The sequence below is a fragment of the Hippopotamus amphibius genome, chromosome 1 (assembly GCF_030028045.1).
Source record: "Hippopotamus amphibius kiboko isolate mHipAmp2 chromosome 1, mHipAmp2.hap2, whole genome shotgun sequence".
Taxonomy (NCBI): Eukaryota; Metazoa; Chordata; class Mammalia; order Artiodactyla; family Hippopotamidae; genus Hippopotamus; species Hippopotamus amphibius.
The window spans coordinates 95,390,706-95,407,984 of record NC_080186.1 but is presented as its reverse complement, the minus strand read 5'-3'; the positions used below and the strand labels follow the sequence as shown (position 1 = coordinate 95,407,984).

Below are 17,279 nucleotides of genomic sequence, written 5' to 3'. Positions count from 1 at the left end.
GTAAGAAGGGACACATGCTGCATCCATGTTAGCTGATTAGCAGACGTGACAGAGCCTTGCAGTTAGAATGGCTTTTCTTTTCTTTACTTAAATGATCTAAAACAGATCTATTTTCTTTCTTCTTAATAAACTGACCTTAGGATCAGAGACTTCTGATTATTCCAGACTTGGTATTTACGGAACCCTTTTACTTCCTGTTATTGCAATGTGAGTTAAATTATAAAACTTGGGAAATCGTAGAAATTAACTAAACTAACCCTCTTATTTTATGTGTGAAGAAATTGAGGCCCATAGAAATTAAGTGACTTGCAATGTCACATTTATATTGCTGAAGGACCAGACACTTACAATTAAATGGTCTGGCAGCAGCGTAAGTTTTTGGAATGCCATTTTATTAAAGAGATAGCTAGCAAGTATTTTTCTCCCTCTTTTTTTTTCTTTTTTCTTTTTTTTTAAGGGAAAGGTACAGTAGTCTTATGTTGCAGTTTGATATTTTATAAAATATAATTTCCTTATCTGCATGCTTGCCTCTAAACTGGAATGGTAAAGCACTATCGTTCAGCATTAGGCGCTCTAATTCTTGGAAGGTTAAAGAAAGTGGTGTTTGTTGTTTAGGATGGAGATGGGGATTAATGGAGCCTTTTTTAAGCACTTTTTTCTTGACTATAAAATATTTAATGGCTGTGCCCTAATTCCCTTAATCTTATGCTTCTGAATCATTCTTAGCCTTGTGCATTTTTCTTCCTTTCTAATCTGTATTATAGGTAAGTAAAAGAACCTCATTGCAAAGGAACATTTAAATATCTATTTATATTTGGCTAGAAAGCCACTACTGATATTTTTCCTTCATGAAACTTTTTCCGTTTCTGTGTATGGAAATATACATAGAAGTCATATTTCTATTACCATTCTTTTTTTTCCTATCGTTAACATTTTACCTTTAATTTTAGATTTCTAAAAATAATTTTATTTCTTGCCCTCTAATACATTAATCTTGATTCATTAAGATAGTAATTAGCAGGAGTCCATGGAGAGCCCATCTGGAATTTAGTTTCTGTAGGTGTTAATTGTATTTTAATACTAAAATACTAACCACTTTCCAGCTGGTTTCCAGATATATTTACTTTTAAAGAAAACTCTTATTTCCTTATCTCACTTAGTCCAGATATTGGATAGAAGTAAACATTTATTTCTTAAAGGAAAATTCATAGAGTTCATGTTTTTGTGATTTTTTTTTTACAGTAAACCTATCATTTTATATGGAAATACCGAAACTGTGATTCTGCGCCCCCTCCCTCCGCCAATTTTGTTTTCTGTTTTCAGTGGAATATACTTTATTGTTGGTTCTATATAAATTCTTCCTGGTGAGTAATTGTTCACATGTCCTGTGGGCTGGCAAGTCTACCTAAGATGTTATCAAGGCTGACTTTGGCTAAATAGTCAGATTGAAAGGCCAGAGCTTTATTCCTTTGATTGGCTTTTTTTTTGGCTGAGTCATGTGGCTTGTGGGATCTTAGTTCCCTAACTAGGGGTTGAACCCAAGCCCTCGGCAGTGAAAGCATGGAATCCTAAGCACTGGACTGCCAGGGAATTCCCTTGAGTGGCTTTTAGAACAGTTGCAATCAAAATCATCTAGTCTGTACTTTTTTAGAGACATTTCTTCATTGATTTTTTTTGCATCTTAAGTTAATTCAGGTAACAATTATGAACACTTATGTACTGTACATCTCATTAAAAATAATTTAGTGGTTCCTAAGCTAGTTAAATCTTACTGATTTATAGTCCCCCTGAAGGGAGAGGAAGAGGCATTTATTATTGAATTTTACTCCTCTGAATTAGAGAATTCTAGCTTTGTAGTGATTAATAGGTTAAGAAAATTAAAAAATGTTCGTGAATTATGCTTTTATATGTTATATTTAAAAATATATACATATCTAATTTCTAAATTATATAACTAGGATTTTGGGAGACTCTACACATGTTTCAGTAACACATGGTGGGTTAGAAAAGAATAATTCTAAAATATAGTCATTATGTTATGTGCCTATGTTTTATGTTGTATCCAGCATCAATAAAGTTTATAAGAGTTAAAATTCTGGGTTGGGTGATTAAAGTATAATACTTTTCTACTGGAAATTCTGCAGTATAGAGTTAAAACTTATCTTTTTAAAATTAATTTAAAAACCCCAAATAATTCTAGGTTAATAATTCTAGATTAATACACTTTCTGTATCTATCCAAAATCTAAATATAAAGTCAGTGTAAAATATGTATTTGTAAGAATGTGCTACTTTTTCTCCTAGGCTTTATTGATTGACCAGAAATGGTGGCAGCATGAAACTTGTGGTTATGATTTAGGTGGGACTACTGCCATAGATTCAGAGTTACTTAGTATTAGACTGTTGAATAATATGAGGCCTATAAAATAGAGAACTATAGTCTCAATTCTGTATTAAGTTGTATGATTGTCATATGCTGATTTAAGTGAAGTGCCCTCTAAGAACTTAGAGCTTTGAGGGGAGTTTACAATTAATTTTCTGAGCATTAAATTAGCAAAAGCCATTCTTTTCTAGTAAGAATTATCTGAAAATTTGGGGAATGCTAAAATCGCTGATCATCGTGCTCTAGGAGTAATCTCAGAGAGATAGTTCTGAAATATGATCAGAATTTATTAATGGAAATATCATTAATTTTATTGTACAAAGTCTTTTGGACAAAGTCTATAAACAGAAGGGTGGTCAGCTCAGAAGATAGCAAAGAGAAAACAAAACGTGAGGAATTGGGTGGCTGGCCTGTTGGGGGAGAGAGATTTGTGATTTGTCTGTTTCCTGAGGTAGGCATGTCCTTATTGTGGAGATGGATGTATGAGATTAGCTTAGTCTCATGTCATTAAATATTTGAATCATAATTATTTTTCCATGCTCTCCACCTAAGAGAGAAAATGTACTCATCTGCTGAGCATTCCAGTCTGCTAGATGTTTGTACTTCTCATTATGAAGAAATAAATTGTCAAAATAGTAGACAAATTGAAAAAAAAATCCATGTGCATACATGTATATGTTTATGTTTCTGTGAATTTAGTTAAAGGTAATTGGTCTTGTGAGAAAGATATGCTTACAGTCTGTTTCGTTTGATGAGGTTTGTTTGCAGCCAGTCCCCTTAGCTTGGAGTCTTTTGTATTGCTCTGAGCTGGAACATTTGAAAAGTGCAGCAACTTAGACCATTTAACTTATGTGGCCTCATCTTTAAAATGAGAATGTTGACCTGATGATCTTCAGAATTCCTCCTAGTTCTAATTCTTGACGAATTAACCTGTGTGCTCAATTGTATCACTGCAGACTCACAGGTAAGAGAAGGGATTTGAGAGAGCTAAAATACCATTGATGTTTAGGTTGGTAGTACCAATATGACTTAAAGTTGAACATTTTAACCAGCCTTGTTTTGTTTGGTTCCAAACAAAACAAGGGTACAGCATTTTACGTGTTGCTGCTATACTTTGTAAGCTTCTTAAGGACAGAGTCAGTGTGTTCTGGCTACAGGACAGTGTCTATCACAGAGAAAAGACAGTAAGTGCTTATTGAATTGAGTGTATAGGACAGAGCTAAACATGGTTTGGTTATTAGTGACTTTAAAAAATATTCTTTATTATGGCAAATTTTAAACATAGTAGACAGAATAATATTGTCTTAGTTCATTTGGGGTGCTGTAATAGAATGCCATAGACTAGGTGGTTTATATACAGCAAAATTTATTACTTACAGTTCTGCAGTAGGTGCTGGAAGTCTGAGTTAAGGGTGCTAGCATGGTTAGATTCTGGTGAGAGCCTTCTTCCTGGTTGCAGACTGCTGAGTTCACATTGTATCCTCACAGGAGAGAGGGTTGAGCTAGCTTCCTGGGGTCTTTTATTTTTTTTTATTATTATTTTTTAATTTTAATGTTTTATTTGGCCGTACTGCAGCATGTGGGAGTTTAGTTCCCCAACTAAGAGATCGAATCTGTGCCCCCTGCAGTGGAAGCTCCGTGTCTTAACCACTGGACTGTCAGGGAAGTCCCTGGGGTCTCTTTTATAATGGCATTAATCCCAAGCATGAGGGTTCTGCCCTCATTACCAAATCACCTCCCAAAGGCCCCACCTCCTAATACCATCACTTTAGGGGTTAGGATTTCAACATGTGAATTTTGGGAGGACACCAACATTTAGACCATAGCAAATATAATGAACCTCCATTTACCCTGCTTTCATAGTTATGATTATTGTTTTATCTTTACTTCTTCCCACAGGCCTCTTCTTGTGTTATTTTGAAGCAAATCATAGACTTCATATCACTGTAATTCCAGTGTGTACCTTAGAAAGATAAGAACTTAAAAAAAAATCATAGCCATACCTATATCACACCTTAAAGAATGACTTGGTTTTGACAAATATTACATTAATTTCACTTTGAGTACCTATACTAAATATTTCCAAGAGACTTGTTATGTGTAGTTTCCAGACAGTTAATAACGCTTAGAAATAAAACAATAGAACTAATTTTTGTTTTTGTTTTTGTTTTGTTTTATATTTAGGCTATCAACATGACGGCTGAAGAAACAGTGAATGTAAAAGAGGTTGAAATCATTAAGCTAATTTTAGACTTCCTGAATTCAAAGAAGCTTCACATTAGTATGTTGGCCCTTGAGAAGGAAAGTGGAGTCATAAATGGCCTATTTTCAGATGATATGCTTTTCCTAAGGTATGATTTCATTAGCACGGTGAAGTTTGTAGCTCATGCCAAGAAATGTTAAGTATTAATAAGATAATAGGTACAATATAGGTAGATCTTTATAATCATGAAAAGACTAAGTATAATTTTTTTAAATGTTTATTTTTATAATGAACATTTACAAAATAAAGTTTTCTGTAAAATGTTTTCAGGAGTAAGATCCAGAGATTCATTAAAAAGAGTAACAACTCTATTGTGGTTGTGGCATCATCATAAAAGATATTTGATTAAGAAATTAGAGACTCTGTAAAGTTAAAGAAATTGTTTCTGAAATACCTTTTTCAAGCTATTGAAATAAAACATACTCGTTATATAAACATATTCTTTATAGAAAATATAGAAAAATGAAGAAAAATCAGCCCACCATCCACACATACTACTGATAATTTTCTGTGCATATTAAGAAAGCAATTCTGTTGCATTTATAATTTTGTATCTCACTTTTATCCATTAACATTATAAGAATTCTCTGTGTGATTACAAATTTATGCTTTGAAAATTTTCAATTTACTTACTTTCCTAATGATTCCTCTATTTTTAGACAAATTGTTTCCAATTTTTCTTAAATAAATGCTTTATTGAGCATCTTTCATACATATGACTTTTTCTGTATCTTGAGTTATTTCCTTAAAACAAGATTCTTAGAGGTGGAATTACAGAGCAAAAGGGAATTAACATGTTTGCCAAAATGGAAAGCTAAATATATCCTTCCTTGAATTGGGCGGAAAAAGAAAAACCCAAATTTCCAGACAGAAATGTATTCTGTGCTTATGTGGTACCAAATGTCTTTGACAAGGAGTACAGATCTTGGATATGTAGCATTTTGTGACTAGTGAAGTCTTAAGAAATAAGTGTTTCTAACTCATGAAGAAGGAACTTTTTAAAAAGCTTTATTATATCAGGAGAGTTTATTTAAACTCATTGCACTTCCCTGTGTTTGATATTAGGAACGTCATTCAGCCCCAGGGAGCTTAGTCAATGATATAGTCAGAAACCAGTACTGAGGCAGTATTCTTTGGGCTCTGTCATTGCTACTCCTGGAATTTAGCACTGGCTTTCAGATATCCCCCTGCAGAAACCTGTTGGTTTGTGATGAAATTTTACTGGTCTGAGGTGAAATGCAAAGAATTATAGAATAGTAAGTTTTTGTTAAACTAAATGTATTCATCTTAAAGCGCTGGCCTTTGAAATTGTGTCCTTCCTACTTTTTAAATATTAAAATGTCTCTTTATAAAATGATTGTGACATATATTGTGGTTGCTTTTTATTAGTATTTATTCTTTGTAGAATCAAAAGTTGGAAATCCCATGTAGATCTTCCTGCCTATTTCTTGCTTTTTAAATTTTCTGTTCTAAAAACGCACAAGTAGGGAAATTACTTTTATGAAAAAAGAGCAGTAATCTGAATGCTTTATAACTTTTGGACGTTCCCATAGACTACTTAAGTAGGATGAAACTTGATATTATTCATTACTATTTTCATTCTCAGAATATAAACTTTAGTGTTGAATGCCTCAAAGATGTTGAATTCTCAATTCAGAGCAGGGTTTTTCACCCTCAGTACTATTAACATTTTGGGCCAGATAATTCTTTGTTGTGTGAGTGTGGGGGTTGTCCTCTGCATTGTAGGATGTTTAGCAGCGCCTCTAAAATACCAGTGATGCCAGTCACACCCCAGTTGTGACAACCAAAAATGTCCTCAAACAGTGCCAAATGTCTTCAGGGGGCAAAACTGCCCCCACTTGTGGACCACTGACTTAGTGAGACTGGAACATACCCTCACACTGGCCCCTAAATAATACAAGATTAGTGGGGAAATAAACTTTTAGACTTTACACTGTAAGATTAGTGGGGAAATAAAGAAACTTTTAGACTTAGTTTTATGTTTTTACATAGGTGAAAAAGACATTTTAAAATGAAGAGTGGGTGCAGATTCAGTTCTTCTCAAATAGTGTATGTTGTTACAAATAAGTTGTGAAAAAGTTTGAGGAAGGAAGTAAAATGTTAATCTCATTACCTGCTTTGTGAAGTTCTAATGCTATCTCGTCATCTGTTCTGCTTTTAATTAGTGTAACACAAATTTGATGGCATGTGTGGATTTTTCTTTATATAGGCAGCTAATCCTTGATGGTCAATGGGATGAAGTCCTTCAGTTCATTCAGCCTCTAGAATGTATGGAAAAATTTGACAAAAAAAGGTAATATTTCAGCTGAAATTTCTAGTGTCTTATCATTGGTAGAAGTTTAGCAAAACAAAACAGTAAACAAAAAATTTAAAACAAGACTGTTAGCTTTCCTAGCAAATAGTACACTCAATCCCAACTGAATAGTTGGAGCACTTCTAGAGGACAGCTTGCATGTACTTCAATTAGTTGAATATCTGATATATGAAACCACTTAGTCAACAGTGTCTATATATAAAACATCGCAAGGACCATGTCTGAAGCAGTTGTTTCTTCATGATAGTACAAAGATTTTAAAGATGTCATTCCATTGTTACCTGGCCTCCATTATTTCTGACAAACAGTTATCCTTAATTCTCTTGTATGTAATGTATCTTTCTTTCTTTTTTTTCTTCTTCTGCTGGCTACCTTCAAGATTTTCTCCTTGTCATTGGTTTTCAGCAGTTTGATTTTGATGTGCCTAAGTGTGGTTTATTTGTATTTTTTCTTGCTTGGGGTTTGCTGAGCTTTTTGGATCTATACGTTTATGTCTTTCATCAGATTTGGGAAGTTTTTGGCACTTATTTCTTCAAAAATTTTTCCTGTCCCTTTTTCTTCTCCTCTAATTATACAATATTAGACAGATTGATATCTGTCTTTTGAGCTTTGAGTCTTTATGCCTTTTTTAAAATTTTTTTTCTGTGTATTCTTCAGTCTGGATTATTTCCAGATTTACCTTCAATGTTTATTGACACTTTATTCAGTTATTAGCAATCTGCTTGTAAACAATGATTTTTTCATTTCAGATATTATACTATTTGGTTGCAGAACTTACTTTTATTTATAATTTTTCTGCTGAGATAATCCTATCTGTTTGTTCATTGTGGCTATATTTCCCAGTAAGCCCTTGAACATATTTTTAGTAACTGCTTGTTCACTAGTAGTCCTTATTTGCTAGTTACAACTTCTAGGTTATATCAAGCTCAGTTTCTATTGATTGCCTTTTCTCTTAACTATGAGTCACTCTTTTTTCATGTCTAGTCATTTTTTAATGTATTCTGAACATTGTGGATTCATTGTTGAAACTCTGGATTTCTGTTATCTTCCTTTGAAAGGTATTGATTTTATTCATGCAGGGAGTTAATTATACTCAGAATGCAAACTCTGTCCCTCACCTAATGGACACCAGCTGAAATCTCTGCTCAGTTATTCAGCCTTCAATCTGTTGCTTTCCCAGGGCTCTTTGGAGTCTCCCTTGCAACTTTAGTTTTAGGGATGGCCAAGGACTGAGGCACAGTTTATACAGTAGATTTTGGTGTATTTTTCATTGTGGTTTCCTCTTTTTTGGGTCCTCCTACCCTTCCCACCACTTTTCAGCTGTTCTGGCAGTACCATACTCTTTGCTGACTTCTCAAAAGCCTGTAAAACCACAGCTTTCTGCCTGAGTTGTAGCTCACACTGTGTGGACTGGGAAGTGCCCTCAGCTGGAAGGCCTTATACCCTTCAATCTCACCCCCTAAAATTCCCTTTTTTCAAGGATTAACTACCCTCTGGTTGTGCCAGCTTGTTTTTTTTTTCTTCAGTGCTTTCAAATATTTTTTGTATTTTTTTGAAATTAATTAATTTATTTATTGGCTACATTGGGTCTTCGTTGCTGCATGTGGGCTTTCTCTAGTTGCAGAGAGTGGGGGCTACTCTTCATTGTGGTGCATGGGCTCCTTATTGCAGTGTGGCTTCTCTTGTTGCGGAGCACAGGCTCTAGGGGTGCAGGCTTCAGTAGTTGTGGCACTTGGGCTCAATAGTTGTGGCACACGGGCTTAGTTGCTCCATGGCATGTGGGATCTTTTTGGAGCAGGGATTGAACCCATGTCCCCTGCATTGGCAGGCAGACTCTTAACCACTGCACCACCTAGGAAGTCCCTAATTTTTTGTATTTTGTCCAGGGTTTAATTGTTAGTTGCAGAAGGGTTAGCCAGATACAAATTACTCCACCATTATCAGAAGTGGAATCGCATATTAGTTTCTGATTATCCATAAACCATGCTATTTGATACCTCTTTGCTTTTGAACAGTCTTCATTTATCTGGAATACTGTTTCTTACATCATCTCCTGCCTTCACGTAGCACGTTCTTGGTCATCTTCCAAGAGTCAGTTCTTGTAAGACCTTCACCATTTCTGGTAGATTTGATTTCATACTTCTTTGAAATCTTACTGAATCCTATACATATTTATTAGATGACTTTCTTCTTTTTTTAAAAAAAATTGAAATATAGTTGATTTATAATATTGTGTTAATTTCAGGTATACAGCATAGTGATCCAGTATTTTTGCAGATTATATTCCATTATAGGTTATCACAAGATATTGGGTATAATTTTCTGTGCTATACAGTTAATCCTTGTTGCTTATCTATTTTATGTATAGTACTTTGCCTTTGTTAACTCATACCCCTAACTTGTCCCTCCTCACCTCTGCCATCACTTTGGTAACTACCAGCTTGTTTTCTATGTCTGTGAGTTTGTTTCTGTTTTGTATATATATTCATTTATATTATTTTTTAGATTCCACATATAATCACTATCATATAGTATTTGTCTTTCTTTGTCTGACTTATTTCAATAAACACAATATTCTCTGGGTTCATCCATGGTTTTGCAGATGGCAATATTTCATTCCTTTGTCTTTTCTGCTTCCTTGTGTGATTTTTTAAAAAAATTTTTATTGAAATATAATTGATTTACACTGTTGTGTTAGTTTCAGGTGTACAGCAAAGTGATTCAGTTATACATATACATATATCCACTCTTTTTTAGATTCTTTTCCCATGTAGGTCATTATAGAGTATTGAGTAGAGTTCCCTGTGCTATGTGGTAGGTCCTTATTAGTTATCTGCTATACATAGTAGTGTGTATATGTCAATCCCAATTTCCCAATTTATCCCTCCCCCACTTCCCCCCTGTTAACCATAAGATTGTTTTCTACATCTGTAACTCTGTTTCTGTTTTGTAAGTAAGTTGATTTGTACCATTTTTTTTTAGATTCCACATATAAGCAATATCATATATTTATCCTTGTCTGACTTACTTCACTCAGTATGACAATCTCCATGTCCATCCTTGTTGCTATGAATGGCATAATTATTACTATTTTTTTTATAGTTGAGTACTAATAGTTCATTGTGTGTATACACACATACTTACACATGCACCCCACAACTTCTTAATCCAGTCATCTGTTAATGGGCATTTGGGTTGCTTCCATTAGATGACTCTCTTCTTGAAGGCAGGGATTTTATTTTCTTGGTCACATATTTGCTGTTACAACAGTGGTTGGAAGAATGACTGTGAAGGTTCAGTATTGTTTTCTTTCAGACCTTAGAAACACTTTTCTTTAAAGTACTTTAAGGCATTCAACATTTTTTGATTCATAGAGAAGTCAAGTAGACTCTTCCTGCCCCTCTCTGAAAAATCCCTTTTAAAAAGTTTTGTCTACATTTATTTTATGGTTTTTTAGCAGTGTTGTTCATTTCTTCCTATCCTTTCAGCTCTATTTTTATTATACCTTTATCATGTTTGAAAAGAAAAGAGGACGTATTTTGGAAATAAACTATTTGGAATATAAAGGATTTTGATTTCATATTAGATGACATTTGACATCTTCCATAAAAACTTGATTTTTTGCTTAGAATTAATATTGCAAATAGAAATCCTTCCTTTGGGTATTAAGTTGCGATTACTTGCTACTGAAATTATTTTAATTATGACTTCATTGTGATCAGCTTTGTAAAATATTTTAAGAATTTTCTGAAAGCAAAGGTACTTATAGTAACCTATAAGTACATTTGATTTACGAGACATTGGGACGTTTATTTTTTAAAGTCTTTATAAAGAAATAATTAATCCTATAAGAAAAACTTGGCCTATGTTGCTTTAGGAACTTGAGTTTCATTTCTAGTCATTGACATTGCTGTAATTTAACTTTTAATCATTTTAATGTTTCATATTTTATTTTTCACAGGTTTCGTTACATTATCCTGAAGCAGAAGTTTTTAGAAGCTTTATGTGTTAACAACGCAATGTCAGCAGAAGATGAACCCCAGCATGTAAGATTTTTAATCCTGAAGGTTTGCGCCATAGTCTTGTTTCAGTCATAAGTATTCTATGCACTAAAAACAAAAGATTATTATCATGAGTTTTCAAAGTTTTTATGAGCAGGGGTGGGGCAAAATCTGCTCTTTTGCAGATGTAGTACTTTCAGTCTGTAGTGCTTTTGAATTTGTTCTGTGATTTAGGCAAAGATGATAAATGAATGGCTGTCTGGTTGGAGAGTGTGTGTTCCTCTCTTTTTTAAGGTGATTTAGACAGCAAAAGATGTTTGACTTGATGACTCTACATCATTGCTTCTTTTCTTATCCCAGAAGTGGATTATGTTTACCTCCTCTTTCTGTCTTTTCAGTATTTTCTTTGATCCAGAGGTGTTTTTTTTTCTTTTTCTAAACTCTTTTTTTTTGTTTTTGTTTTTGTTTTTGTTTTTTGTTTTGTTTTTTTTTTTTGGCCGCACAGTGCAGCTTGTAGGATCTTAATTCCCTGACCAGGGATTGAACCTGGGCCCTTGGCAGTGAAAGCGCAGAACCCTAATCACTAGATCTCCAGGAAATTCCCCAGAGGTGTTTTTTGAATAGAATGTTTATTTTTAATAACAATTTAGATTTAATGATATTAAATTCTTATTGATTAGAGAGATACTTTTAAAGTTTTAATATTAGTATTGTTGCATCCAAAACCAAAGAAACTTTTATTAAGTGCCAGTAAGTAATCATTGAAATAATAGAGAAACGTTTGCCAGATAATGATATTTAAAGTGGAAAGAGGGACTTCCCTGGTGGTCCAGTGGTTAAGACTCCATGCTTCCACTTCGATCCCTCATTAGGGAACTGAGATCCCTCATGCCACATGGTGTGGCCAAAAAAAAGAAAAAACTGGAATGAACACTGGAATATGAGTCAGTAAGAATTTTTATTCTGTCTTCGTCACTAACCAACTGAATTACTTAGGTTAAATCTGCATACTAACTTTTCCCACAGGTAAGATATAGAAGCTGTGCTATGCAATCTCTAAGGTTCCTTGAATCGTTAAAAGCTTATGAGCCTAAGATAATATTCACAATACAAATTATTGTAATTTGTCTCTCAGCTAAGTTTCCTTTTGTTTTGTTGCTGCACTGTTTTTGTAGAAATGAACTGTAGATGTTCCCTTTTTTGATTTGCTTTCTTTCCCCACACACATTTGTCCTGAGGCAAGTTTGAGAATGGCTCTTTTGCTTTTTGGGTAAGTGGGAGTGATAGCAAATTGTAATAAACAATTGAATATTGGCATGCTTCAGTTTTATTGCTGGAAAACTTAATTATCCTTTTTCTTAAAAAGTTGTGCATTTGAAAATGATAGTATTAAGTCTGAATTACAACACTTTTTTATAGGTAAAAGTTTAATGTGCTGATAACCAAATTTTAAAATCTTTATTTTATTAGTAAAAAACATGTGGTTCCTGACTTGAAAGTTGTTAAATAGTCCACAGTTATATGAGTATTCTGTGACACAAGTTTATCCTTTTGCAATTGAACAGTTTGTGAAAGTTCGTAAAGTATCTTTTTATTTGAATAAAATACTCTCATTGTTTTCATATCTCATAGTATCTCTCTTTATAGTAATCACTTATGTTTTCTTACAGCTGGAATTTACCATGCAAGAAGCTGTGCAATGTTTACATGCCCTAGAAGAGTACTGTCCTTCTAAAGATGATTATAGCAAGCTCTGTTTGCTTTTAACGTTGCCTCGTCTGACCAATCATGCTGAATTTAAGGACTGGAATCCCAGCACTGCACGAGTTCACTGTTTTGAAGAGGCTTGTGTCATGGTTGCAGAATTCATCCCTGCTGATAGGAAGCTAAGTGAGGCTGGTTTTAAAGCAAGTAACAATCGTTTATTTCAGCTTGTAATGAAGGGCCTACTTTATGAATGCTGTGTAGAATTTTGTCAAAGTAAAGCAACTGGAGAAGAAATTACAGAAAGTGAAGTACTACTTGGTATTGACCTCTTATGTGGTAATGGTTGTGATGATTTGGATCTGAGTTTATTGTCATGGCTTCAGAATCTCCCGTCTTCGGTCTTCTCTTGTGCTTTTGAACAGAAAATGCTTAATATTCATGTTGACAAACTTCTGAAACCCACAAAAGCTGCATACGCTGATCTTTTGACTCCTCTTATCAGCAAACTTTCTCCCTATCCATCATCTCCAATGAGAAGACCTCAATCAGCTGATGCCTATATGACCCGCTCTCTGAATCCTGCTTTAGATGGCCTCACTTGTGGACTAACCAGTCATGATAAGAGAATTTCAGACCTTGGGAATAAAACTTCTCCAATGTCACACTCCTTTGCTAACTTTCATTATCCAGGGGTACAAAACCTCAGTAGAAGTCTCATGCTTGAGAATACAGAATGTCACAGTATTTATGAAGAATCCCCTGAACGGTAAGTATTTGCTTATAAAAATTGGGAGATCTTCACAAGAATGAGATAATCTAATTGGGGTGTGTGTGTGTATTTTAAATGTTCAAGTCCCTTTAGTTGAAAGTTAGTCTTTAAAACTTTATTTATAAGGGGTTTTAAAATTTTGATAATTACAATTATCAGGGAAAATCTTTATTTCTATATCCTGTATTATCATTTTGCTAGTTATAAAGGCAGTACATGTGCATTGAAGAAATTTTGGAAAATATGGAAGGATATCAATAAGAGAATTAAAATCCCACACAATCTCACACTTAGATGACCAACATTTTTTCTATGAATACTTTTTTTGAGGCGGGGAATGGTCTTCATTGCTGCACATGGGCTTTCTCTAGTTGCTGTGAGTAGGGGGGCTACTCTTTGTTGCGGTGTGCAGGCTTCTTGTGGTGGCTTCTCTTGTTGTAGAGCACAGGCTCTAGGTGCATGGGCTCAGTAGTTGTGGCCCACGGGCTTAGTTGTTCTGTGGCATGTGGGGTCTTCCTGGACCAGGCATCAAACCCATGTCCCCTGCATTGGCAGGCGGATTCTTAACCACTGCACCACCAGTGAAGTCCCTATGAATACGTTTTTAAAAATTGAGAAGGTGCTATATATAGTTTCATATAATTTGCTTTTTTCACTTGATAGATCATGAATTTTTCCCATATTCTTAAACATTTATTGAGATCAATGATTAATGGTGTGTGCAGTATTCTGTTGTATGACTGGATCATAATTTTACCTAAATTCCTTATTGTAGGAGAGTAGATTATTTCCTGTAAATATTACTGTATTGAACATGTATATACAAAAATTTCTGATTATTTCCACTTATTTTTTTTAGTAATTCTTTATATATATACACACGAGGAAATTAAGTGTTAAAACTATCACTAAGTTTTTCCTTCAAACCTGGCATGAAATAATTTCCTGATTGGCTGTTCTTTGTTTCAAGGCTTAAAAAACTTTCTGCCTCAATTTTCCAGGAAACCCATTGGGACACATGGCTGTTTTCCTATACTCAGAGTTGATACTATGAAGTATTACTATCGACTGCAATAAATCTATTAAAAGAGCACAAAAAGTAAACCTTTTACTATTCATATAGGATAGTTGGAGGCATTCTTTATTGAGGAAGGAGCACTGGACTTGGAATTTCTGTTTCTAGTTAAAATAAGAGGAGATCTTCAGTTAAGGCACAAGAAATACAGGATAAATATTTATGGAAGCATTTTCTGTTGTTGTGAGTTTGGTGGGATGGGTGGGTGTGATTTTCTTTAACGTTCTTTAAAGAGAGGAGAGGATTCTAGGATCATTCCTCAAAGCTGCAGTGACTTCCTAAGGCATCTTATTGCTCTGTATTTTATATTTGAAAGATAAAGATGATATCTAGTGATAAAAATGAATGAGTATAATTTAATATAGGAGCATCCTATTATCTAAATCCTAAAGGAATAGAGAATCTTGAGCATTGGTAGAGACTATCTTAAACTTTTCTTGGACTTTCCAATCCCTTTAGAGAAAATTCTCCTTGTCTGGGGTGCTGGGCTTCAATTCTGGGGGAACTGCTGATATTCTTCTGAGTACATGAGATGATAGAAGCTTCTTGGTCGATACAATGAATAGCATGTTTGGAATTGTGCACCAGTGGGATTGTCTGAATAAAGAAAAAAGACACAAAAATCCAGCCAAATTTGACTCTACATGTGCTGTTCCCTATGTAAAGAAAGTACTAGAAATTGAGGAATGAGTGAATAAAGATGGAATTAAGTGGAGTATAAGTTATTAGACCATTATAGAATAAGCAGTAGGATAAAATGTGACATGTCAAAAGGTAAGTAATACACATTATTAGTTGAGCAGCAGTAATATCCCAGAAAACATCTGTCATGTCTCTGAAATTGGAAAATTTATGAGGCAGAGCAGTATAGAACAATGAATAGAACCTGGTCTTTGGAGTCAGTCTTGGGTTTGAACAGTAGCCTTGCCATTTTCTAGCTGTGTGATCTTGGGATGGTTACTTAATCTCTCTGAGCCTCAATAACCTCCTCTATAAAATAGTGTTGACTTGAAGAATGAGATAAAGCTCCTAGCAGAGTGGTAAGTATGTGCTTGGTGCTTAATAAACATAAATTTCCCTCATTCTGGTTCATGTCCTTGGAAAGGACAATGTGTCAAAATGGCTACTAATAACATACTATGGGAGAGCTATTGTGCTATGGATAAAGTATAAAAATTTTCTTTGAAAAAAGTTTACCTGGTTTTACAAAATATTTTAGGTGTAATTAAAAAATATTGGGAAGCTCAGTTAGATCAATTATGTTAAAATGCCACATAAAGAAACTCCTGCTTGTGGTAATACGTGTTTGAAGTCAGTATCTATTTAAAAATATTTGATTGTCTACTCTGTGCTAGCACTGTGCTGCATCCCTGGGATATGAGTGAGTTACCATGGTGAAGAAGAAGATAAAACACAAAAGAAGTGTGTGGTGTTTTGAAGGATATCTATTCACTTCAATAGAAACCAACTCAAAATAAAAAAAGGAAGAAAAATCAGATGAAATATGCAAGCTGTGACTATATAATATAATGGTCTCAAAATTAAATGGCAGGAAAAAAATCTATTCTCAGACATGGGCCAGCATTGGATTTGGAGTCTGAAGACCTGGATTCAGGTCCTAGCTTTGTTTACTGACTATGCAGTTTTGGGAAAAAGACTTTTTTGAGTTTGTTTTCTCATCTGCAAAGTGGGAGTTTTAACCTGTTTTACAGGTTATTGTGCAAGTTAAATGAGATAATGCATATGGAAGTGCTGTATAAATTGCAAAATTAAATCAGAAGTTATGTTATAAAAGTTGTTTTAGTCTATCTCTATACGGTTAATAACTCTTAAAAATTCAGTGTTAAGCCCTAAAATGGGGCTTCCTATGGTCATTAGCAGCTTACAGCACAGTCTGATAGCTGAAAACTCTTCCCAGGTCTTTCTGCTCCCCCCTCAAAGTGCATGTGTGTGTATGTAATGTTTAGGTACTTAACAATTGCTAGGCTCCTAACTAATGGTGCCTTTGTGAAGATCACTGTCTAGCTCTGCTTTCCTAAACCGTAGACCTATATTTTGATATGTCTTATATACTTCTGCCTGGAGAGGCCATTATGAAGTCATCTCCCAATCAAATTCTTTGAAGGCAAAAAGCACTTTACTTTTGTACTTGTTCCTATGGTGCCTTTTGCTGATAGGTAGTCTGTGTGAATGTGGTATTTGTCATCTTTGGATAATCTTAGTTGTTAAAAATTTTGAACAGCATGACTATGAAAAGTAGAAATTCCTAGTGTTTTAGAAGACTATTTGGAACAACCTGACATAAGACATCAAGCTTACTAATTAGTATACGTTAAAAATATTTGAAAGATATACGTTTAGCTTTTATGTTAAGTGCAAATAAATCAAAGAAAGCCTTTTAACAAAATCTCAGCTATTCTTAAAATTTTATTGAAACATATTAGAGGATAGAAAACTGATGTTTGGTTAACAATAAAAGATTAAGCATTCTTTAAGAGAATGTAGGCATTAGGTTTTCTAACCTATTAATTTGTAGATGAAGCTGAGCCACAGAGAAAGTAAGTGATTTTCCTAAGGCCACACATACTATTTTAGATGGGAGCCCCTATCCTCCTTGCTTAATAATCCAGTGCGCTTCCATTATAAGCACATTCTATTTTTTTTTATGGGTGTTACTTACCTTTATTTCTTAACATTTTCATTTTCTGCTAACACAACCTCATTTCCCCTCCTGAGCCTGCGAATTG

General features: G+C 34.3%; 1 protein-coding gene across 4 annotated transcripts in view; it reads left to right on the top strand.

The window, feature by feature from the left end:
• The window catches only part of WDR47 (WD repeat domain 47), a 72,342-nt gene that overhangs the window by 13,547 nt on the left and 41,516 nt on the right, over window positions 1–17,279 (top strand). For 3 of the 4 annotated variants that reach the window (XM_057723764.1, XM_057723678.1, XM_057723926.1), the window contains 4 exons: window positions 4,567–4,733; window positions 6,876–6,959; window positions 10,942–11,026; window positions 12,652–13,454. In XM_057723764.1, coding sequence (XP_057579747.1) covers window positions 4,576–4,733; window positions 6,876–6,959; window positions 10,942–11,026; window positions 12,652–13,454 — 1,130 coding nt within the window. In that variant the 5' untranslated portion in view covers window positions 4,567–4,575. Of the gene's footprint in view, window positions 1–4,566; window positions 4,734–6,875; window positions 6,960–10,939; window positions 11,027–12,651; window positions 13,455–17,279 lie in introns of those variants that run through there. The other variant, XM_057723845.1, reaches the window with a different exon arrangement.